The sequence below is a fragment of the Engystomops pustulosus genome, chromosome 1, assembly GCF_040894005.1.
Source record: "Engystomops pustulosus chromosome 1, aEngPut4.maternal, whole genome shotgun sequence".
Classification (NCBI taxonomy): domain Eukaryota; kingdom Metazoa; phylum Chordata; class Amphibia; order Anura; family Leptodactylidae; genus Engystomops; species Engystomops pustulosus.
Genome location: NC_092411.1, coordinates 100,115,963 through 100,140,753, shown reverse-complemented (window position 1 = coordinate 100,140,753; position 24,791 = coordinate 100,115,963). Strand labels below are relative to the sequence as shown.

The window sequence follows — 24,791 nt, the reverse complement described above, 5'->3', positions numbered from 1 at the left end:
CTAAGCACCCATTTCAGAGGGGCAATCAGTCAATTTCATGGAATTCTTGCCTTATTTGTCACAATAAGTGGGAGTTGGAGAAAGTAGGAGTGTCTGATTAGTGCCTGACCAACTGTGATGTGCCTGAGAGTTTGGGACAGGGGCTTCAGATAAAGCAAACACAGTATGAGATTAAATATGCTACAGCGAGACAGACAAAGAAAGTTCTGAGCACACTTCTGATAGATCTATGATAGAAATACAGCTAGATAGACGGATAGCTAGAAGTAAAGAGACAACGTATGTCAAGAGCCATCCAAAACTAAGAAGGAAAGGGAACAAAGGAGGTTCAACTATTGTGAAGGAGCAGGATCACAGATCAGGTTCTGCACTTGTTCTGTCGACGTGGTGTGGCTGAAATGTCACGCAGGAAACAGAGAAAACCTCAACAGCTCATCTCTGACTGTGACAACTCGACGTCTTCAGAGAATGGTAAGGACAGAGAATGTGATGGAAGAAGGGAATAGTTCCCTCCATGTCTTACTTCCACTGTTATAAGTCTCATAGGAAAAGTTTGTCAACTCATATTGAAAATGGTGATAACAACTCTTTAAGGTCTAAGTCTAGGTACCTCTAAGTCTTCTTGGTTAAAACTATGGTTAGCTTTTAATATAATCAATTTTCTTCCTATTTTACATCTTAATCGATCAGACATTTATACAGATATAGTGGACATGTTTTTATACAACTGCCCAAATATAATCCGATATATTGTGTACAATATATTACAAATCTACCTATGTATCAGCTCTGATGTACTCTTCGGTCTGGTCGTTTTTGATGTCTTCCTTTGTTTCTTTTTACAAGATAAGCAGTGGATCCCAAAGGGAGGAAACATAGAAATAAGAAACATTATATAAAAAAATATATATATTTTCCTCATTTCAGTGAAAAAAGACAAAGTAAAAAGGTCCACAGTGTGGACTTGGCCTGATAAATAACTAACATATTGGTGCAATATATCTTACCTGTTTTTAGTGTTATGTATTTCCAGTAATTATCTGCAAACTATACACTAAACAGTTACCCAAATAGTTTCTGTTTCTGTAGACTTTGCACGGTAGTCTAACCCTTACTGGACTTTTTGGCTTATATTATCAGAAAAATGCAAATGAGCATTTTACTCTAAATTTAGTCCAAATTGTAACTAAATAATTTTTTCTATTCATCTATCAAAGTATTTACTTTATTATTATTTATCCATCTCTGTGTATAAACCAATTTATTGTATATATCACCTACAATATCCATCCTATGGATTTTATAGTCTTACACCACCTTAAACAGTATCTATTTACTTATTTGTGTCTCACTATCTTTGGTAAATACTGAATATTCACATAAAGGTAAAAGTTATATAATGATATTATTCATTCAAGAGCCAATTTTTATAGAATAATAGGAATATATATTTAAAAAGTATTACTGTAAAATGTTTCTTAGATCCATCCATCTTAATCTTTCTGAACAGTTTCCAAATTCCCATTGTATGGATGGAGAAGGAGTTAAATTATTGTTTCAACCAGCTCAATACAAAGGAATTAATTTTATTATGAAAAAAAGTTATGATTTAATCAAAGCAATTGGAAACTGCTGAAAACTATTATGAAAGATAGAAAACCCACATCTAGCAGCAAATCAATGCAAACTCTTCCCACTACTGATACTTTTCATTAATTGTCTCCATTGGTATGAAACGTAATATACCATAATAGCTGCATATATAGTACTATATATACTATAGTATAGGCCTCATGGAGTTTTTGTATCAGAATCTCTATTTTAGACCTGAAGTTTTCAATGATGTAGATAAAAGACCTAAAGATGTACAAACCAGCCAATTTCACCTGATATAGTGTTATAGTTAAGTCATGGAGTCATCAAGCTTAAAATGCTGCTCACTTTTTCCAATTGAATTTAAGTTTAGATGTGTACGATAAATTGTATAGATTATATTAGACATTGGGGCACATTTACTTCGCGATCCCCGATCCGGACTCTCCGATAATGATGCACTGTGCCGTGATCCACGTAGATCCTGCGCCCGATATCCTGGATGTGTCACTCCCCACTCAGGTCCGCCGGAGTTCACCTTCCTCTTCCCGATGCATGTAAGTGCTAGCTTGCGACAGAAATGTAAATGTTAAATCCCGTGCTTAGTCCACATCCGTCGGATCATCCGACGGCCCGCCCCCTCCCCCCCCACGTGAAAGCCGGTGTGATTGTAACACAATATGATCGCATGCGACACAATCTCCAGCGCGATCCCCGAAAAGTCAGGAAACCCAAGAAAATGAGGCCTCGGGACCCTTAGTAAATAAGCCCATTGTATACAGTTTACTGGAAATTTTATGAGATGTCCATTAGTTAAAAAAAGAGTCAGTGACTTTGACCATGTAAATCTGCAGACAGTGCTATACAACTTTGTTGCTAGTAGCAGCAGGACTATGACAGTAATAGGTCCTACAAGTGCACTGAGGATGGTCGCACAGAGGGGAGGGGCTAAGGAGCAGCTCAGTGCAGAGAGTGGTAGGTCCTGTCTGTCCTCAGTGCACTTTCAGGAGCTATGGATCAGGATTAAAGGTTTGTTTTAAAAAGTCCTGGTAGAATTAAACAGCTCTCCAGAATACCTACCTATCTCCGTCAGTAGCATTACATAGGTAAAACTTCTGACAGATTCTCTTAAAAGAAATCATCTAAATTCACTTCTGCTCCTGTACCAGTCCCACACTATAATGGACTCAACCTGGAGACTGGACGCAGCAGTCACTTGCCAGTATAGCATATAAAGTAGAGTATTTATTGAGTATCTATTTAGGGAGTATTTATGCTGGAATAAATATATTTTCATTTCTCATGTTTTCTAAATTTTCTGTATATTTACATTACAGTCAAAAAATGTATGCATCTGACTGTGCCCAATACAAATTGTAAATTAACTGGATCATGTTTGACCCTATTAGTGACACCATTTTCCGTTTACTGGATTCTATTGAAATGGTCAAACACAATGTATGTCACACAGAGTTTCAATGTAAATTAATTTTTTTTTCTAAAGATGAGTAAAGGTACTATACATTTTGAGAGTTATAGGAGAAAATTATGCTACCAGACTAAACTTTCACACAGCACCTTTACCATTTTATATTATATAGTCAGCGACAATAGAGGGAATTTATTATGATATCTTTAGAAAATAGTTTTGCTCGGAACTGCACAGCCCTAGAGATACGCCAAAATTATAAACTTTGAATCATTTTTAAGTTTGTTTTGAGATGTTTCTCCACTTTTGAAACTACCACTTTACTGGAGTGAGATTGTGAGAATTCACATCTTTTGATAATGTCTCATTTTAAATCTGGCTAAACAGGCTAAGCAAACCAACTATCCCACACGCTTTAAAAGCATGAAAAAATTCTAAATGTAATTTTGGACTGCCGGTATCATAACCCAGCTCTGCCCATCCAAATCGTAATTTCTGTAAATGCTTTGCGCAACATTAGATCTTTTAAAGGTGATTTTTCTAATAAGTTCTGAAATACAGCTTAAAAGTGAGATAGATAGATAGATAGATAGATAGATAGATAGATAGATACAACTAACGAAGATGCAATATTCAGGTGCAGATATAACTATCATATTTATTCCATATATATGAACTCAGAATATATAATCCTTAGTAATTCAAAGTGTTTGGAAGCTGAATCTATAATTGTATATTGCTCTGTAAGGGTTGGTGTATCTGCATGGTACAATATGGCAGCTATATTTTCCCATAGATCAGATGATGGTACGTTGCAAAACATCTCTATGCATGTCATATATTATGTACCCATGCAACGCAAAGTTTGCCCATAAGGCCTTACTCTGAAGCAAATAATTTCTGAGACTGCTGTGTCTAACTCTCAGCCACCTAACAGTGTGTGTACCTGCCCTTAGAAAATATACCAGTAAAATCAAGTATGATAAACTTCTTCATGTGTCTAGACACTGTGCCGGTGGTAATCTTCTTATATTTGTTATCCATGGCCTTCAGCCTTCTAAAATCAACTTTTACATTTATGCTAATGAGCCTGAAGGGCTCTGGGAGCATAACCAGAGTCCCTCAGTACCAAAAAAGAAGAGGTACAACAATAAGTACATCCAGATTATGAATCAATAAACTTGCTAAAGTAATCAAAAATATATACTTTATACTATACTATTATATACTATAATTAGGACAAATTCAGTAAAGAAAACATTACAGGGGAATTTTAAAAACCACTGTACCTCCCACATCTATACAAAATAAATCATATTGTATTTTTACAGGCCACTCATAAATATGACAGTATCACAATATGGTATAATATAGGGCACAGCGAATACACACCACCTGATGGATAAATGCAGAAAAGATAAATGCATGCAGACCAAAAATCGTAATCTGGAGGCCCAACACGTGTTTCGCTACTATGCTTCTTCTGTGGGTCTGTTTCTACAGATTCAAAGGCTGTTACAATGAACAGAAAGTGTCTCATCCAACCCCTGCTCTCTCCCTCCTCCCACTACCTGTGTAATCTATCAGCAGCAGGAATAGCAGGGGGAGGGAAGACCTACTCTTTTCATTGTAACAGCCTGTGAAGCTACAGCACAGAGGAGCTCTGGAGAAACCTCCAAGAGCCCTTCTGGCTCATTATAATTGTAGAAGTTGATATAAGAAGGAAGGAGGCCATGGAAAAGAAATATACGATTACCACAATCACAGTGCTGGATCTATGATTATTATGCTTGATTTTGATACTCTTTTTATTCTAATTTCATCCAAAAAAAGTTTGTATATGGCTGGATGGTATATTAAAATAATAAATACTGTATATTTACCTCTCACTGCTCTCCCGTGGCGAAGGGCATTACTGCCAGCTTCTGTTCGTATATGGACACCACCGGTGATGTCACATCCACAGTGTGCACTGCCACAGCAGGGGATTCAGGCTACAGTGACACCAATGGGAAAATGATAATACAGAGAGAAGTAAGTATAATTATGTCTATTCTTTTAATACCAGCCACATATAAACTTTTTCTGATTCTGGAAAACCCCTTTAAGGGTGCTGTCTCTTTTCCATTGTCATACTGATGTGAATTCAAAAAAGAAAAGTACTTGTGTTCTGTATATTTTCTTTGCTTTTATAATACATACCTATTCAAAAACTGCACGTGTGAAAGCACTCAAAAAGAGGTATCACCTCCTAAGCCCCATGTTACTAACTGTTTAGATGTTTAAAGCACTATCACAGGTTTCCACACATACATGTTGTTTTGCTTGACGATCTGGAATTTTTTAGGAAATTATTTGCTGTGTGGTGGTTTGGTATGTAAGAGATTCCCTTTAATGAAAAGATCAATTCATCACTTTTCAAAATCTATGCTTGCTGTCACTCAATAGAGGCCATCTCTGTTTCCATCCAAAGTCTGACAATCTGTTCAGAGTGCCGATTACCCAGGTGTATGCCTTGCTACAGGACAATTATTAGAGATCTCTCCTAACAACCTGGGAACTTGTCACCACAAGACCATGAGAGATTCTCAATCTTTAGAAATAGAACTATTAAAGTTGTATATAGTTTGTAAAGGATACTGGATAGGAAATAAGTTACCTTCCGATGGGGGTCAAACCACTGGAATAGGGCATAACTTTAACACATCCCCTTTGGAGTGAATAACTCTGAACAACAGCAGGCAGAGATCTTAAGCAATGGGGATAAACTAATCTGGCTGTAAAAAGATATATAGATACAACGGACAAACTCTACCTGTGCAAACTTCAAACTCCCCTTGACTTTTGGCAATTCTATTAATATTACTTATAACAGAACATGAAGAGAAATGGATTTGAATGTGCTCGGCATATTTCCATAATGCTCTATAAAGTGGCCAAAACACTATTGTTAATTGCCTCTTACAAGATACCGTGGAATATGTTGGCATCTCACAAATACATAATATTAATGCAAGGCCACACACAGTGTGGATGAGATAAAGCCTTTCTGGCTTGTAGAGTCAGCAGCAAAGCTGGGATGGGAATTCAGGGGGGTTGGCTCCATTCTCAGCTCATTGGGTTGGGACACTTTCTTTGCATTGTCCCTGTGATGAGAGGGGGCTTTTGTGACTCACAACCTTAGTTCAGCCAGCTGCAAAATCTTTTTCCCAGGATCTGAATAGAAGAAAAAGTGTAAGTAGAGGAGGGGGAGAAGAGCAGGAGAGGGGGATGAATGAAACAAGAGCAAGCATATAAGTGCAGGGCTGCCTCAGCTCATCTTAAGGGTAGGTTGCCTCACCTGGTTAGCTTTTAATAAGTATGAGAAGATGTGTGTTGTATGAGTAAAGTAAAAATTATCTACCATTACAGCTTTAACTATGTGTAGACAGACTAATATAACTGTGTAAAAGGTGATATTTCCATAGAGTTATCATATCTCATAACCTGATTATGGTCAGGTTTACAGTTTTTTGGAGAAGAACGTCAGAAAAAAAAGGTTGTGGCATTCTTATTCATAAACCGTCTTTAGGGACAGATTGGGGACCACAAAATTTGTGATCATAGGATTAACAGGCAAATTTTTTTCTTGTGTGCCTTTTTCCATAGTGAAACATTCCATAGGCACTTATGATTTCACATTTGGTCAGGTGGCAGACGCACATCTCCGCATTTTTGTACAAGACTAAAACATTTCAGCCAGATGTTATCTGAGTCTATGCACAACAGGTACACCTACACAGATTGGTCATGATGCTGTTGAGATGCGGTCATTTTGTGGCCACAGTCACATACAAAGCTGCAAATTTCTAAGTTTTTTATTAATTTCTTACAAGCTTTGTGGTGTAGATTTATCATGAGGCAGGTATCTTGCTTAGAAGCAAGCCAAGGGGGGGGGGGGGGGGAATATAGTATAGACAGGCGCTTGTGGAAGTCCCAGTCCCCCAGCGTGTCTGATACATCAGAAACTTTAGACCACCTAATGTATCAGATGTATCAGATCAGTTCAACACTGAACTTTATCAGGCTTTAGCGAGTGCACAGATGTGGAGCAGAAACAGCCCACAGCGGCCCACTCCACAGCGGCGGCGCCTCTTCCATGCCCTCTTGCCATGGAAGTAGCGTGAAAGAGAAAATAATTGCAATTAATGGCATTTAAATGTCCCCTAGGATGTGTTTTGCAGAACAGATTTTTTTTTTCTGGGGGGGGACATGGTGTAGTGGATTTTTGACCTTTTGGCTAAAATGTAGGGAACAAAATTTCCCTGTGAAACTTGGGGACTTGAGTGCATTTGTGCCTAAACGTTCAAGTTTTTGAGAAGTTACACTTTGCACATCAGACTTCACGTAACGAATCTGAAAAAAATTGAAGTGAAGTGGCAAAAAGTTTCAAATGTGGTCATATGCAATGATACATCCCCCATTGTTACTTATTTATGACTTTGAAAATTAAAATACAATGGGACAGATTTATGTGCATTGGTATTAATAATCAACTGCATAAGATATAGAGGGCTGGCATAGGTTTCGGCAATAGCCTATACAAAAGTTCTGGCCCAGTATTTTGTAAATTTGTCTGGCCAACTCATCCCCACTCTGGTCAGCCTTGTTCCTGTTGCTCTGGGGCAGAAAAGGCATCAGTAATGCTTAAAGCTAAACACATCTAATAACAGGAAAAAAGACATCGGCCTCAATGAGTCTGTAATAAGTTGATGAAATACTGTGGTAATTGTCAATGACTATACCCCTAATCATATCCGGAGTATATTAAATGCGGAGTTTCAATTACATTTTAGGATCTGAATTAGAAAATAGCTTTACATGGGGGTTATTAATATTACTTAAAATAAGTAATCTAAATATTAAAATTGGACAAAGGACACTATCAGGTGATCACTATTAAAAATCATGTAAAACACATAGCTCTATAACTTTAAATATTTAACTATAACTATTTATTTATATAACTATAAATATATTTATAACTTTAGCTGCAAACTTTAAATTATAGCAGACCAGAGAGATGCCAGGGCTCAGAGGACATGAGGTGGTCAACAGAGCACTGGTTTTGGACTTGTCATGCCAAGGGTTGGGATGGACAAGAGGGCCTACCTTTGGACATGTGCCAAAATTTACCCCAGGACATAGCCTGCCAACCCCTCTTTTAGATATTCAACAAATGTTATTAATAAAAAGGTGACAAGACCAGAGGCAAAATACAATACTATAATTCTCTGCTGAATTCTGCTGAAATCCAAAATAGTCAAAAAAGTGAAATTGTACACAATATTTTGCTCATTACAGTGAAATCAGAGATTTGTTCTAATTAGCTGGTGCTGTAGTCCGTAATTCGCAGGTGGCATCAGCTGGGAATTTCTGACTTTTGGTTCACACTGAGATTTTTGGTTCACACAGTTTTCCTTCAATGCTCTCCTGTCAATCATTGTACAATTGTGTGGTGTGCCAAGCAGCGATAAATGGCTTGCAGACAATAAATTGCATATGATGTCATCACAATGAACAGGGGGTTTAATAACGTAATGTGGAATGATGCTGGGGGGGGGGGGATTTTCTTGGCAGAAAAGCTGCAATGTGCTTGTTATGTAGTTGTTGTAGGTCTTGTTCACATAGAGAAGATTTTGGGCAGAATGTTAATAAGATGTCTAATTTATCAAAAGGAAGATTAGATGAGAAGCTTTCCTTAGTGTCCTTATTTCTACTGGTCCAGCATAAGTCTCATGCATGGGTCATTTAGGTTACAGTAGGATCTGTCCATAAACATTATACTTGTTATTAGAACCAGGAAAGGAGAGTTAGTCCGGCGTCCAGGCAGAGAAAAAATCTTTTAGTGAATCGTTAAAATTTCCACTTTATTTGAAGATAATTCGTTAAAAACAATAGAGACGTCTCACAACAAAAAGAAATCTGACGCGTTTCGGACTATGTGTAGTCCTTAGTCGTCCAAGGCTACGACTAAGGACTACACATAGTCCGAAACGCGTCAGATTTCTTTTTGTTATGAGACGCCTCTATTGTTTTTAACGAATTATCTTCAAATAAAGTGGAAATTTTAACGATTCACTAAAAGATTTTTTCTCTGCCTGGACGCCGGACTAACTCTCCTTTCCTGGTTCTACTTACTCTGGTCCCCGCACAGAATGTCCGTGCATCGGCAGGAATCACAAGACGGGCAGGAAAAGTGGTGAGCTGAATTTTCTTTCTTCCTTGTTAAATTATACTTGTTATACCTGTGTTCCTCTACATCCCACTTATTACAAGGTGAGTGACATAAAGCAAATGGACCCGTTCCCTTCTTTCTTGTGCTCAGATTTGATTCTTTATATTTGGAGCAAAAAACATTTTGTTAATTTGCACCTTAGTTGTTTCATGAATTTAACAAATAAGTCAAAATAAGGAATGGTCGAACACATAGAGAAGCCACCATAACTTGCATTTGGCCAAGGGACAAGTAGGTTATATATTAGTAACCAGGAAAACACAAAAATGACACCAAGACCAAAAATAAATGACCCCCATAGAGTATGGAAAGTAATAAAAATATGGATGCTTAAGTAAAACTGGTAGAGACTATAGCAAAAAACTCTCTTAGTGGATACGGGTGCTGAAGCACTGGCAAGGGGAATTTTAAAGGAAACATACCACCACGGATCAAACTTTTAAGGGCTAATCCTTTAGTCCCCTTTTATTTTTTTAAATCTTTAATTGTGGTAATATGCTAATTTACCAAAGAGGCTACTAGGGCGTGCAGTAGCTGGAGCTGAGCTACTCCACGCCCCTCCTTGATCCTCCTACCCAGATATCTTTAGCGCGCAGCTACGAGGAGCTGCGCACCCTCGTCTGCGAAGCCGGCATTCTGCAGAATCGCAGTAGCTCCAGCTTAGGAAGATCAAGGAGGCTACTGGGGCGTGGAGTAGCCGCGCCGTGTAGCCTCAGTTCCAGCTACTCCACGTCCCAGTAGCCTCTTTGGTAAATTTGCATATTATCACAATTAAAGATTAAAAAAGATAAAGGGAAGTAAAGGATTAGCACTAAAAAGGGCTATCCTTACATACATTAGAGGCACCTACCACCGGATCTACCTTTATAGGTAGGTCCCTGGTGGTAGGTTTCCTTTAAGACCAGTTTCAAAACGCCAGTCTTAATGAATTCCCCCCATTGTGTTTACATTCCGCTGATATTCCGTTAACATTGTATTTAGACATAAATGCAATGTTACATAACAGTGAAGCAAAGGGTATGCACATGAAATGTGAACACAAACCCGTTATAACTGCAAACATAATGTTAACCCAAACCTGATGTTAAACTCAAACATAATGGGGCAAATTTACTTACCCGGTCCATTCGCGTTCCAGCGGCGGCTTCTCCGCTCTGGATTCGGGTCCGGCCGGGATTTAATAAGGTAGTTCTTCCGCCGTCCACCAGGTGGCGCTGCTGCGCTGAAAGTAAACTCATCGCGCCGGAATGCACCGAGCTGGACCAGGTGAAGGTAAGCGGTCCTTATGCGACACATTTTCGGTTTTTAAATGCGGCGGTTTTTCCGAATACGTCGGGTTTTCGTTCGGCCACGCCCCCCGATTTCCGTCGCGCGCATGCCAGCGCCGATGCGCCACAATCCGATCGCGTGCGCCAAAATCCCGGGGCAATTTAAGTACAAGCGGCGCAAAACGGAAATATTCGGGTAACACGTCGGGAAAACGCGAATCGGGCCCTTAATAAATGACCCCCAATGTATATGTAAAGTGATGTAAATGCAAATGTTATGTCAGCGTGATGTGAATGCAAAAGCCATGTAAAAGAAAAAGCAAAGTTTAAACGCAATGTTAGCGCAAGTACAATGTAAATGTGAGGTGAATGCACATGCAACGTAAATGCAATTTCAATGTGAATGTATTATGAGCACAAGTGCAATGTAAATGTGGTGTGAATCTAACATATTCTCAATCGCAATGGGCTGGATAGCAATGTGAACGCTCGTGTGATGTAACCTTGATGTAAACACAAATGTGATGTCAATGCAGACGCAGTGTTAGCTCAAACGCAAACCCAATATCAACCTAAAACCAATGTAAATACAAAGGTGATGTAAATGCAAGTGGGATGTAAACCAAACGTGATGTAAACAAACACATGATGTAAACGTAAAGGTGATATAAATGCAAATCCAATGTAAATGCACTGTAAACTTGATGTAAAGGCAGAAGTCATGCAAACGCAACTGCAATGTAAATGTGATGTTATTACAAATGCAATGTAATTGTGATGTAAACGCAATGTGAATGCAAGTGCAATGTAAGCATGATGGAAGCACAAATTTGATGTGAATGTAAATGCAATGTTAGGGTAAGTGAGATGTAAACAGTATGTAAACACAAATGCAATATTACCGTTGAAGTGATGTAAATGCAACTGTGATGGCAGGACAGAGTAAACGTAATGTGAATACAAACATGATATAAACGCAAACCGAGGGTAAACGTAAACAGAATGTAAATGCAAACCTGTTGTAAACGTGATGTAAGTGTAACTGCAATGTAAACGTGATGTTAGTACAAACATAATGTAGCCATGATGTAAACGCAATGTAAAAACAAACATTATGTAAACACCAAAGCAGGGTAACCGTAAATTCGATGCAAACAAAAGTTAAGACTATGTTAACACAATGTAAAGGTAATTTAAACACAAACAGCATGTAAAAGCGTTGTGAACGCAAATGCCATGCAAACATCAAGTATGCACAAATTTTTGCAATTGCAATTTTACGTAGCCTTTACCTTTACATAGATTTTGCGGTAACATTTAATTTTAATTCATTTACATCATGGTAGCATCACGTTTGTGTTCACATCACTTTTAAATTGCATTTGTGTTTGAATTGTGCTTTCTATCACATTGCATTTGCGTTCACATTGTGTTTACATGATGTTTACATTGTGTTTGCATTAACATAGTGTTTGTGTTCATATTGCGTTTGCATTCTCATCACCTTTGTGTTCATATTTTATTTTCAGAGAGGGTGATGCCACACATGCCACACATGGCGTTTTGTACCTGTTTTTGGTCCGTTTTCAAGCAGTACATTAAAAAACGCATGTGTTAAAAAAAACTCATTTTTGTAAAGCATGCGTTTTTGTACGGACTGCCTAAAAACGGACCAAAAACGGGTTCAAAACGCCATGTGTGGCATCACCCCAACATTGCATTTGCTTTTACATCATGTTTGTATTTACATCTCCCTAATATTTAGGGAAACAATGGGGGAAGTTTAGCACTACCTTTCTTCTAAGGGTGATGCCACACATGGCGTTTTAAACACGTTTTTGGGCCGTTTTTGAGCAGTCCGTTAAAAAACGCATCAGTTTTTTGAAAACGCATGTGTTTTGTCCGGTTTTCCGAATTTGCGCAATTAAAAATGGACAAAAACGCATGTGTTTTCAAAAAAATTTTTTAAAAACGGATGCGTTTTTTAACGGACTGCTCAAAAACGACCCAAAAACGTGTTCAAAACGCCATGTGTGGCATCACCCTAAATGTTAGAACAAAAAAGTTGAGAGTTTTTGTGACGTTTTCACATCTCCCCCACAACTTGTGATCCACTGTTTTTCAAGGAATTTCTTGTATTGCAAATCTAAGGCCCCTTTCACACTTGCGTTTTTCACGCGCATTTTCTGCGCGTGCTTTTGACGTGCAGAACTTGCATTGCACTCTGACCCATTGTAAAATTGCATTTTTTTCACACATGCTCTACTTTAGCAAGTCACTTGCGTGAAAATTGCACCATACAAGTCTATGGAGACGCATCAAAAACGCATTGCACTCTGAGACACATGCAAGTCCAATGCAAGTGCAATGCGTTTTTTCTCGCATCAATTGCCATAGAAAAGATAGAGCCCAGTCCTGAGTCCATTTCACGCACATTATCTGCGCGTGAAAAACGCATTGAAATTGCTTTGAAATTGTATTGAAAACGCGCGTGAAAAACTGAGACACTGAACAAACTCTGACTGAAAACTGATTGCACTCGTGCGTTTTTCACTGACCAAACCCTGATCGCACCCTGATCAGACTCTGACGTGATCTGCAACGCAAGTGTGGAAGGGGCCTAACAAATCCAGTTGTTTAGACCAAAGGTAGATCTATCCGCCGACTTTTTAAAAAGTCGCAAATCCAGTGACCTGTCTAAGGCCGGCGCCACACGTGGCGCTTTTGTCTGCGTTTGCTGTCTGATCGGGGTGCGATCAGGGTTTGGTCAGTGAAAAACGCACATTTTGCATCAGAGTTCAATCAGTTTTCAGTCAGAGTTTGTTCAGTGTCTCAGTTTTTCACGCGCGTTTTCAATGCAATTTCAATGCATTTTTCATGCGCAGAAAATGTGCATGAGAGGACTCAGGACTGAGCTGTATCTTTTCTATGGCAATTGATGCGTGAAAAACGCATTGCACTTGCATTGTACTTGCAAGTGTCTCAGAGTGCGATGCGTTTTTGCTGCGTCTCCATAGACTTGTATGGTGCGTTTTTCACGCGCATGACTTGCAAAAATAGAGCATGCCGAGATTTAAACGCGCGTTAAAAAAAAGGTGCGTGTGTGCGTGAAAAAAAATGCAAGTCTGAAAAGACCCGTTGGTTACAATGGGTCAGAGTGCAATGCAAATTCTGCGCGTCAAAAGCACGCGCAGAAAATGCGCGTGAAAAACGCAAGTGTGAAAGGGGCCTAACTTGACCAACTTAAAAAAAATTTCAGGTTAAGAAAAATCTAAAGAGTTCATTTTAGAAAGCAATGTAAAACTGTATTTTAAAAAAAATCATTTTGGATCTAAAAAGCTGCAAATGTTGCCAAATAGACAATACGTCTGATTGCAATACCTTTTTTTTTTATAAAGACACTTTTATTTTTAAACAAAAAAACAACATGCCAGTGAACTGTCTTTCGGCTGCAACATGCAGACAATATAGCCAAAAGCATTACATGAAAAAAGAGGAGATTTATTAGACAGCTGGCTGTGAGACTTTTTTGAGCAAAAAAATTTGACTTTTTTTTTTTTTACAGTTGCATCATCCGCACCAGGCAGTGATGTGAAGAAACAGGCACAGGTGCAACACCAGGAGAATCCACCTAAGACAAATTAAACTAAGAAACGTTACACAGGGCACCTGTCTCTGCCCTTTTACCCTAGCTATGCACGCCTCCAGTGTGCATAAGGATATCTCGTTCTGCACTTCCATAACCCTTCCCGAAAGAGGGTGAAGTCACAAGCTTTCGGGAACTGGAGCGCATGCACACTTGTCTTGCATAGCAACCAGCTGCATGCTACCCAGGAGTGCCAGAGCTGTTGGAGGTTGCTCCGACCACAGGTGATACACAGGGATGTCAGTTGTAAATTACAGCTGACACCCTTTGTTTACTGATGCCGGTTCAGCTCCGCTGATAAGCTGAATTGTCATCAGCTCTTTGATATACTCTTGCTGCGCTAAGTGTAAGCGCTCTATGCAGTGATAGTAAGTCAAGGAGCGATAAGGGGTTAACTGAATATCAACAGAAGGTCAATGCAATGTGCGAACATACCCTTATTCCCTTAATCTATGAAGCAGGCACTAACTCCATTTTGGTATGTTAATCTCCACATGTGTGAGGGGATGAAATGTCCTCTTTTCATCTTTCACCACATCAAGGATTGTAAAAAAAAAACATACAGACATACTGATATGTGCCCCCTCTGGCAGGACCTGCTCTTCTTTTAGCTTCTTATGCCCGTGTTTTTCCAAAGAAAGGCTTTAAAAATTATGCAAATGAGTTTGAGGGACTCCAGGCTCCATAGGAGTTAATGGAGTCTGGAGCCCCTCAGGTTCATTTGCATAATTTTTAAAGGCCTTCTTTCTTAAAAACAAGGCCATAAGAAGCTAAAAGAACAGCAGATCCTGCCAGAGGGGGCACATATCAGTATGTCTGTATGCTTGTTTTACAGTCTTTGATCTGGTGATAGATGTCCTTTAAGGAAAGTCTAGCCAAGCCAACTCACCCATAAGTAAAACCAGCATTGTAATAAGCTTTTTGCACATGTATTTCTTGTTTACCATTTGTCATTTTAGAGACAATTCAGTTTTAATATGTATGCAAATTAGCTGATCTGTGCATAGTACTCTCACTTGCACAATGGGGCACATATACTAAGGGACGTGCACCAGTTTTCGGTCAGACTTTGCACATTCTTTTTAGTGCACTCTGCTTGCACAGGTATTCACACAGACATGCGTGTAGCATATGTATTATGGTATTTCCACTGCAATACACCCATGTCAGTATGAGTTCACGCGTGGAGTTTTAGTTTGGGACTTAATTTAGGAGTGTTTGAGGTCATTGGCACAGTTGCAGAACATACCATGACCTAGGAATTGCTTTTTTCGCAGCTTTTTTCTCCATAGACTTTTTAAAAACCTTAAACATAGCATTAAAGGGGTGGTCAGATGGTTAAAAAATATGGCTGCTTTCATCCAAAAACAGCACCGCACCAGACCACAACTTGTACTGGTATTGCAACTCAGCAATGAGTATAGAAATGAATGCTGCTTAGTAACCATGGTCAGGTGTGGAGCAGTTTTTGTAAGAAAGGAGCCAAGTTTTTCATGCTCCAGATGATCCTCACCCCTTTAAGGCTGGTTTATGACCACAATGCTGTTCTTTGATGTTATATTACAGTCTATAATAGAAAAAACATTTTTTATATGCAGTTTTCTTTGGGTGTCTTTTTATGCCATTTTCTCACCTGCCATGCTTCCTTTGTACATTGCAACAAGTTAGCCACTGGAGACACTATTGAGGATTACCCAGGCAGTTACCCACCAACTGTGTGTATGCAGCATGTGTCCGGAGCCCAAATGGGTTTTCTGGGACTAAAACGTTAGAACTATTATTATTAACTATGATCCAGTGGCAAATCCTTGATGTATAAATTGTATGTAATCAGAATTGTGGAGGCAGTAAATAACATTATTTTCTGACATGGTATAAGGGTTATCAAACAGTGCTCTTAAAAAAAAGTTGTATGTGCCCTTAACTTTTCTGTTATACTGGAGGACTTTTGGATCGTAATCATTTTGCCAATTTTTTTTTACACGTTAGATTAACATTTGTTTGAATGGTAATGTTCTAACGTGTTTAATACAGGTAAATTTTATGAATTGGAGCAAATTGGATAATATAGAATATTAAAACATGTGCACATATGAGTACATTGAGAGAGTTGCACAGTTACATAGTGAACGCCTTCCCAAAATCCAGATGTGCAATAAGAGGCGGGCTTATTTACACATAAGCACATAAACATAGGTACAGCTTTTATAATGTACATTAAATTTATCCATATAAAAGATGAAAGCACATTCCAAGAAGCAGTTACTTGGTGCTGTGTACTTTCTCTTCCCAAGCTATATCTCAAAGACCCGGTACCCCCAGCCAATTCAACAAGTTTAATTAAGCTCAAAGAACCCGGGAGTAAATTAGCCAGAACAAGGGACAGTTACCATGAAAGGATTACCATATCAATGCTTGGAAGTCGGTCCCCTTGGCTCTTGTGTGAATACAAATCAATTACCAGGAGCTGTGAAGCTGGCTTTTCTCTCCAGAGTATTAATGCTTGACAAAAGCTGGGATACAAAGAGAGCCCTGTTAAATGAAGAGAGAGTGTGTGTGTTTGTGTGGGGGCGGAGGAAAAATGAAATGGGGGCTTCATGAAAAATAAAGGCCACTAATGTTCTAGGTTAGACATTATTTTATTAATCTTATTGTCTAAAACTCAAATCCTTAATATAGGTTAGCATTTTGTAGTCCCCAGTCAACATCTGGATAACAGTTGTGGATTTTGAATAGACAGGTGTACAAGGATACCAAGTATATTTGCTTTTTGGAATTAAAAAAAAAAAACATTATTTTAGAATCCATATAGTGTATATCAATTGTTGGATTTAGCCAAACTTATTTTTTCATGTCATCTTTTTTACAGGGGACACAGGTGAAGAAGTTCAAGTATGCAGGAAATGTTGTGCCCAGTTTGATGAACCTTCAGAATTTGCCAGGCACAGGGAATGCTGCACACTTAACAACCATGTTGTGGTGATTGTTGAGAATCAAGGGGAATCCAATAGTAAAAAGCAACAAACCAGCATCAATGAGGAGCCTCTTTCTGGACCTAGCTCTCCAGAAAGTGTTGGGTCAAGCAAACAAACAATGGTGGCTGAACAAGATGAAAGGGAAGTGTGTTCTCAAGTGATGGACTCTATGAAACCAGAAATGGACAAAAAAGGTGTTGGCCCATCCCAACGATTTCTTATTCCCAATGGAGGACTGATTATGGAAGGTTTCTCTGGACCAAAGGCTGGTCTAGCACCGTTGAGCCAAGAAGCTGTCCCTGGAGGTCAAACTGCTGCAGCTCCCATAAACATTCCTATGATTTTGGAAGAATTGAGAGTTTTACAGCAGAGACAAATACATCAAATGCAAATAACAGAGCAAATATGCCAACAGGTTCTGATGCTTGGATCTCTTTCTATGACTCCATCCAATCCACCAACATCTCCACCAGAAAAAAATACTGCTACAAAATCTTTACCTATTTTCAGTCCAACAAAACAATCTGAATCGGTGCCTGACTCAACAAAAACATTTTGTAGCAATGAAACACCAAAACAATCTTTTCTTCATCTCTACAATCCCATAGGACAGTCGTTTGGAGCCAGGAGTATTGCAAACTTAAAAGACAAGTTCATGGATGGGTTCTCTGACAAATGTATTGCAGGTCAGACAACTATTTCCAACTCTCTGCCCAGCCATCTCATTGCACCTCATACAATATTTCCAGCAGGTCTGCCCAATTTACCAACTGGACTATATTTAGGGACAAGAGTGCTGGACAATACACCAAGCCTCTTAAAACAGAAGAACAATGAATCGCTACGAAGTGAAAGTCAACAAGAAAGAGCATCAGGAAAACATAAATGTCGTTTTTGCGCAAAAGTTTTTGGCAGTGACAGTGCACTTCAAATTCACTTGCGGTCCCATACCGGTGAAAGACCATACAAATGCAACATATGTGGAAATCGCTTTACTACCAGAGGGAATCTGAAAGTACACTTTCATAGGCATAAGGAAAAGTACCCTCATATACAAATGAACCCACATCCAGTTCCTGAGCATTTAGATTATGTTTTGACCAGTAATGGACTACCATATGGCATGTCAGTACCACCAGAGAAAGCAGAAGAGGAAACAATAGAAAAGAAGCCAGTAATACCTCCAATAATGGCCACCGAGGGCTTAAATCTGTATTCTAGCTCGGGAACCCAAGGACTGCCTTCAGTTAACAAATTAGTACTCATGAAATCTGGAGATGTTTCTACTGCTCTAAAAGGTCCCAATGTTTGTCCAAAGGCAAAGTCTGATGAAAACACACCTCCAGCTGAAAGAACAGTTACAGGAGGAAACGATGCCACAGGAAGAATGCAAATTAGTAAGTTGGTCACCTCCCTTCCTAGTTGGGCATTGCTTGCTAGTCATTTTAAGTCTGGAAGCTTCCCATTTTCATATGCTGTGAATCCATTAGGATATTCAGAGACATCAAAATTGCAACAATTGGTAGAAAAAATCGATAAGCAGGTAACAGCCCCAAATCAGTGCATCATCTGCTTAAGAGTATTAAGTTGCCCCAGGGCACTTAGACTTCATTATAATCAACATGGAGGGGAGAGGCCTTTCAAATGTAAAATCTGTGGCCGAGCTTTCTCAACTAAAGGAAATCTAAAAGCCCATTATGTAGGGCATAAATCAAGTTTATCTTCAAAACTTCAAAATTCATGTCCAATTTGCCAGAAAAAGTTTACTAATGCAGTAACTCTCCAACAGCATATAAGGATGCATCTTGACGGGCAGATTCCTAATGGAGACATCGCCCATGGAGATGGAAACAAAACAGAATCAATCGAGGACAAAAGTACACCAGAGTTTTCCGATGAAATGACTACCGATGAAGACTCTTTGGATGCTAGTGAATCAGAAAGTGAAAAGGCAACATTAGTAGAGTCTGAAATATCAAGTATGGATGATGATGCTGCAGCCTCTGTTGTTAAGAAGAATGAGGAGAATGACACATCACCCAACAATTCTGAAACGGTTGTAGAATCAGAACAGTGCACAATCACAGGGTCAGCTTCTGAAGAAACCAAGGACAACATAAGTTGTGACCAGATAAATGATGTAGAAGAGAAACCTGAGGTGGAGAAAATGGTGGAAGATGCCAATGAAAAGTCTGAAGTTGATAGAAGCACAGATGAAATAAAACAAGATTTAGAAGTTACAAGCAATATGTCAGAAGAAAGTCCAAAAAAGAACAACATGAACATATGTAATCTTTGTTCAGAAAAACTGTCAAGCAAGGAGTCACTGGAAGACCATATGAACTGCCACACCAAAGATGGGCTGTTCCATTGCTTAGTTTGCAAGCAGAGCTTCCTGGAGGCATCCATATTGACGAAGCATATGCTCCAAGCACACCAGGTGAGCCAAAACTTCCCTCCTCAGCCAGTCGGCAGCCCTACACACCCAAGTGCAGATTTACCAACTTCAGCCCAAACATTTCTGGTGAGCGCAGTGAAGAGTGAAGTATTAAGCCCAACCCAGACATTGGCATTGGTCCAGCTTCCACGGCTGACGGTGCCCTCTTCCCTGTCCCCTCCTTTGAGACGCAGCCCTAAGCAGCATCTGTGCATAGTATGTAAGAAGACCTTCTCCTCGGCCAGTGCTTTGCAGATACATGAGAGGATACATACAGGAGAGAAGCCTTTTTCCTGCAATATGTGTGGAAGGGCGTTCACCACACGGGGGAACCTAAAGGTAGGCTCTCCATGTAAATTAACTATTCAGTGAAATTCAAATTTGTAACAATCACTGAATGACACAAACCGGAAATAAAATATACAGCACATGACACGTGACACGCTAGAGTTATAATGTATAATATTTATGGAAGCAAACAGCAACGTCCTAAATGTAACATCTACATTGTATTTGGTAAAACATGAGCCATAAAGCACAGCAAATATTTTTTATATTAGTATGTACTACAGGAAAGTCTAGAGGGTTGCTAATAATACATTTTCTAGAAGTCTTCTACCAGCTACAATATATATAGATATGTATGTTTTTATATATATAGGGCATTGGCCCTAAAGCAGGTTCATAGCGTGAGTTCATTTGTGCTAGACCTCCTTTCTGACCTTCTCAACCTGAGTGACACCAAGTTACAGAATGTTACAAAGCTAAACATAATGATGCAAATAGATGTCTCTATGTGCTGTGCAAGAGTAATATGCATATGTAACCTTTTATATTTCCATTTTTATTTCAGATGTGCTTCAAAATAAACGCCATGAATGTTTCTATATGAAATTCATTATATTTGTAATATTTTTAAATATTATTCACCCTTCTTCTTCAGGTCCATATGAGTACACATGTATGGAACAGCAGCACATCCAGGAGAGGAAGGCGTCTCTCTCTGGATAATCTTGGCCCTTTGTTCTCAGGAACCCCCGTAAAGCTACAAGACTTCTTGTCCAGAGATGTTCCTACACAGCTGGTTGGAGTTAGCCCGTTATCATTTTGGAACCAATATACTGCATTTCTTACTAGTGGTCCTCCATCATCAAATGGTAGCATTACCTCTCCAACTGCTGTCATCGCACCACCAGCTTTGATTGGTTTGCGAGCCGCTAAAATTGGACACATACCTACTGGAGGAGTAATGGAAGTAAAAGAAAAAAATCCAGGAGAAAGCTCAGGAAAAGAGGAGAAATAGTAGGCCAGTCTGAAATTAGATGGTCATGTAGTGTTGTAGAGATTTGGTCAACCAGCAATCAGTGAGTGTAAGGAGTCACTTAGACTAGAGATCTGTTAATGTACTGACACTGTTTGACTAAAATCGTTGATGGGATCTCAATTAGCTTCATCGGTAGGAAGCTACAAAGATGACTTTTCAAAGACGATATGAAAACAAAGGTGGCAAATGATTGAAGACCATAATGCTTTCAGAAAACATTTACACTCCCTAAAAATCACTTGGCTTACTTATTGAGAATCATCAATTGAACTAGAATCATCATAAAACAAGGATACTATCATAGGGTGAAATCTATTTGGTGAACTTTGAGGTAAACAACTTGTCCATGTGGATAGAAGAAGCCTACTAGTCTACAAAGACAAGTAAAGTAAACGATCTCTGCAAAGTCATCCATTTATCAGATGAACAGTAGAAGCAGCCACTGCTATCCTGGTACCTCCACTCTGTTAAGTCTTAAATAAATTAAAGGTGCCTTTTACAAAAATGTAGTTATATAAGAAAAAGAACTATGAATATTGTACAAATAATATGAATTCCAGGGGTAAAGCTAAAGAAAATGCAGTAGTACAAGTCCCACCTGAGCCCGGCTGCCGGAGAAGGCAAAAAAGGCCTTGTTACCCCATATCACGAAACAAGTGCTATAAATCAGACATTGTAGCCATAGAGACCAACAACAAGAAGGCGGCACATCTTCACCAACATTGAGGCAGATTTATCTAAAATACTTCTGAGGAGGTTTTGGCCACTGTTGGAAAAAGGATCTAATACAATGTATGAAAGAGGAGCAAACTGTAGATTATGTCTGATCTGCTTATTCCATTTATGAAAAAGACAGATCTGACTGTGGACCTGTATATGTCATAAGCTCTAGCTAACAAGCCATACAGGTAACATTGCTGGAATGGGAATACACCAGATTTGGATACCACAAGAAGTCTCAAGAAATGCCTTAGCTGATAAACAGAACATATGCTTTCAGTACCTACTGTTGCCATTTTTAGCATTTTAGATGTACATTCTCTTCTAGATCCATTGATCATTTCCAATCATCCTCAACCACTGGAGGAAATTATATAGACCACGTCATTTTCCTTCATTTCACACAACTTACATAAATGATTTTGTTAGAGGTGATATAGACATATGAAATCTTTTGTTGTGCTCCTCATTATTGTATCCATAAAATCATAACTGCATTTATTACATATCCTGATTTTCAGCCACAATTTTCTTTGGGAAATAAGTTGTATCGTTGTATATTGAATAGTTACACATCTTTCTAATATTTATACTTACTGTTAGTGAATGGAAACATGCTTGCTGGTATCCAGAGGGTGGTCTGACTCTGACACAGAAGTAGTTTGTCGTAGAGCCTTCAGAGTAAGTAGTGATCTAGAACTTCTTAAAGGGACCTTTAATCACCAATTGACCTTATAAACCAGTGCCAAAATATTGTCAAGTGTAACACCTTCTAGTTATTGTTTCCGTCATGTCCCAATGTGATGGCATCATCCAGAAAATCATCTTTGAAGTGAACTGTAAATTTGTTGTGTGAAGTCAAGGAGGAGGAGAGTTTAACCTTAAAGTCATGGTTGCGAGCTCTGAACGCCTCCTCATATGGGATTGATATAATGCATCAGACTTCAGGAGATCTGGTTAGGGATGTTTCTTGAAGCAAGACCATCAATTACAGTGAAGAGGGCTTTCTGAGGAAGAGCTTGACTTCAATGTTGAAATCTCTGCCTCCTTGACTTTATACAACCAATTTACATCTCACTTCAAAGTAGATTTTCTCAATGATTCCACCGCGCTGGATCATGAAAGAAACATGGAAGGTGTTTAGCTGCTTGACAACATACTGGTAGTGGTTTATTAGGTCAATTTCTGCTGACAGGTTCCCTTTATAGCAATATTAGGAATGTGCAGATTCTTCATTATTCAGTGACATAACACCAGAAAAACCTTTTACTTAGTCATAGTTTCCAGCGGTATATGAAGAACTGTATCTGCTTCACATTTAGACACCATGTTATAGTTTATATATGAAAATAAGCTATGTAAGCATTGAATGACTATGTAAATATGTTTAGTTCTACATTGTTCTACATCACTGGTCTGGAGTTACAGTCTGTATTTCAGTTCAGAGGTGAATTTATAGGTCTTTTTGGCTAATAGAGCTTACTGACAACAAGTTTGGGTTTCATGGTAGGATAACCAAGGGCAGGTGAAACCCAACCACAGCAGTCATTTACTTCATAATTTGCAGTAAACTGTGAAGTAGTGAACAATTTTTGCAAATTTTGTCCAGTACAGGTGGGTGAATTTGCAACCACATGATGCAATGGAAACCCAGCCCTAAAAGGCCATACCCATAAGATAAGTATCAGCTGCAATGTGGCTGATAAGTATTGCCAAGCATTTGTATGAACAATCTGACCATCAACATGATTAAACTGAAAGATCAAGGAGGCTAAAAATAACAACTGGAAAAGGATCAGATGTTCTTGGACATTTAAGTCATGTACTTGTACTTGCAGTCTCAGACTACAATAGCCAAAAAAATCAGTCATGAATGGATGTTTGTCTATTGCGTCTAAGTTATTTTCGACCAAAAAGTTCAAACTTGTAAATTCCTAATGTGATCAGGCAACTGTAAATGTAATGTTCATGTCCGGTAGTCTGAGAGACTCAGCTTATATGAACACGCTAGGTCTGTAAAACATGAATTGTTTAGTGGCCACATTGTACATACATTACTCCAGGGCCGAAAATTCAAGAATCATAGTTGTACATGATGCTAGGAGTTTCGACAATCCCACAGGACCACTATGTGGTATTGTTATCTTGTTTTTAGTATGGCCCAGTGGCCCCATGGGGATTACATCACATACAATAATGATGCTTAGACTGTTGTCCTCAGTTCTGTCCTTGAAATGTGGCTACTACACAATCCATGTTTCATGGACCAACCATGTTTGTGTAACCTTATACTGCATATTATATTCTCAAAAAGCTGCAATACACAAGTGAAGGAATATTTCACCTGAATAGCCAAAAGAATTACAAATAGAGCTGTGGACGGACATTTAAAAAGGTTGTATCCCAGGACTAGCGTAAGATAAGTACAGCAATGTATTTATAGCTTATGTAGATAAATCTATCTGTACACTTTTAGGTTGGGTTCACATCCATCAATTGGCTCCTGCTAGAAGTTTTCTGCATCTGCCCAAACCAACTGATGAAAACTTTTGGCATTCTGAGACCTCGCCTAATTTCTATACCCTTACAAAAAAAAAAAACCTGCACACAGGGAGCCAGTCAGTATTTGAACAGGATACTGGACGTCAGACATTTGAACCCAGATTTCATGGTGTTTAAAGTTGGGCACATACTGTAAACTTTAGCATATGTAGGAAGATGGTTTTGTTAGGACAAAAGACAAATGATGAGAACCTAGTTTTTTTTATCATAGTTTCCATATTAAATGTGTTTAATAAAAATAATCTGTTCAATATAAAGATTGTTTATTTTTATTTCACAATTATATATTTCAATATAGCACAGACATTTGGGTTATGAATATGGATTAGCAGACCCAAACCTTAAAAGGGTATTCCCACAAAGACAAGATTCTTAAATGTACTCAGGATAACAAAATAATTCACTGTTATTCTCTAAATACTGTTAGTCTCTAATTCACTGTTATTAACAAAAATTCAGAATTTTACAGGTATAATTCCAACCTGTCTCTATTAGTCCTGGTGTACACAACTTTGGTTACCCCTGGACCCGACCCTGGATCTTCTGACTTTAGGGTCAGA

At 38.7% G+C, this 24,791-nt stretch overlaps 1 protein-coding gene across 3 annotated transcripts; it reads left to right on the top strand.

Moving 5' to 3' along the window:
* On the top strand, positions 1–24,321 carry SALL2 (spalt like transcription factor 2). Of its 3 annotated transcripts, none has more exons than XM_072150097.1 (3): positions 1–471; positions 17,083–19,964; positions 20,569–24,321. In XM_072150097.1, the coding sequence occupies exons 1-3, from the start codon at positions 399–401 to the stop codon at positions 20,926–20,928; spliced, it is 3,315 nt and encodes a 1,104-aa protein (XP_072006198.1). In that variant the 5' UTR covers positions 1–398; the 3' UTR covers positions 20,929–24,321. The 3 variants fall into 3 exon arrangements, with proteins under 3 accessions (XP_072006198.1, XP_072006216.1, XP_072006208.1); XM_072150115.1 differs by having other exon boundaries at positions 17,083–19,628; positions 20,479–20,612; XM_072150107.1 differs by having other exon boundaries at positions 3–471; positions 17,083–19,628.
* The last annotated feature ends 470 nt before the right edge of the window (positions 24,322–24,791 follow it).

Bases quoted from the DNA above. Each gene is read 5' to 3' on its own strand.
- SALL2 (XM_072150097.1), top strand. From the start codon at position 399: ATGTCACGCAGGAAACAGAGAAAACCTCAACAGCTCATCTCTGACTGT. The intron at 472-17,082 runs GTAAGGACAGAG...TCTTTTTTACAG, and splicing joins CTCGACGTCTTCAGAGAATG to GGGACACAGGTGAAGAAGTT. The intron at 19,965-20,568 runs GTAGGCTCTCCA...CTTCTTCTTCAG, and splicing joins CCACACGGGGGAACCTAAAG to GTCCATATGAGTACACATGT.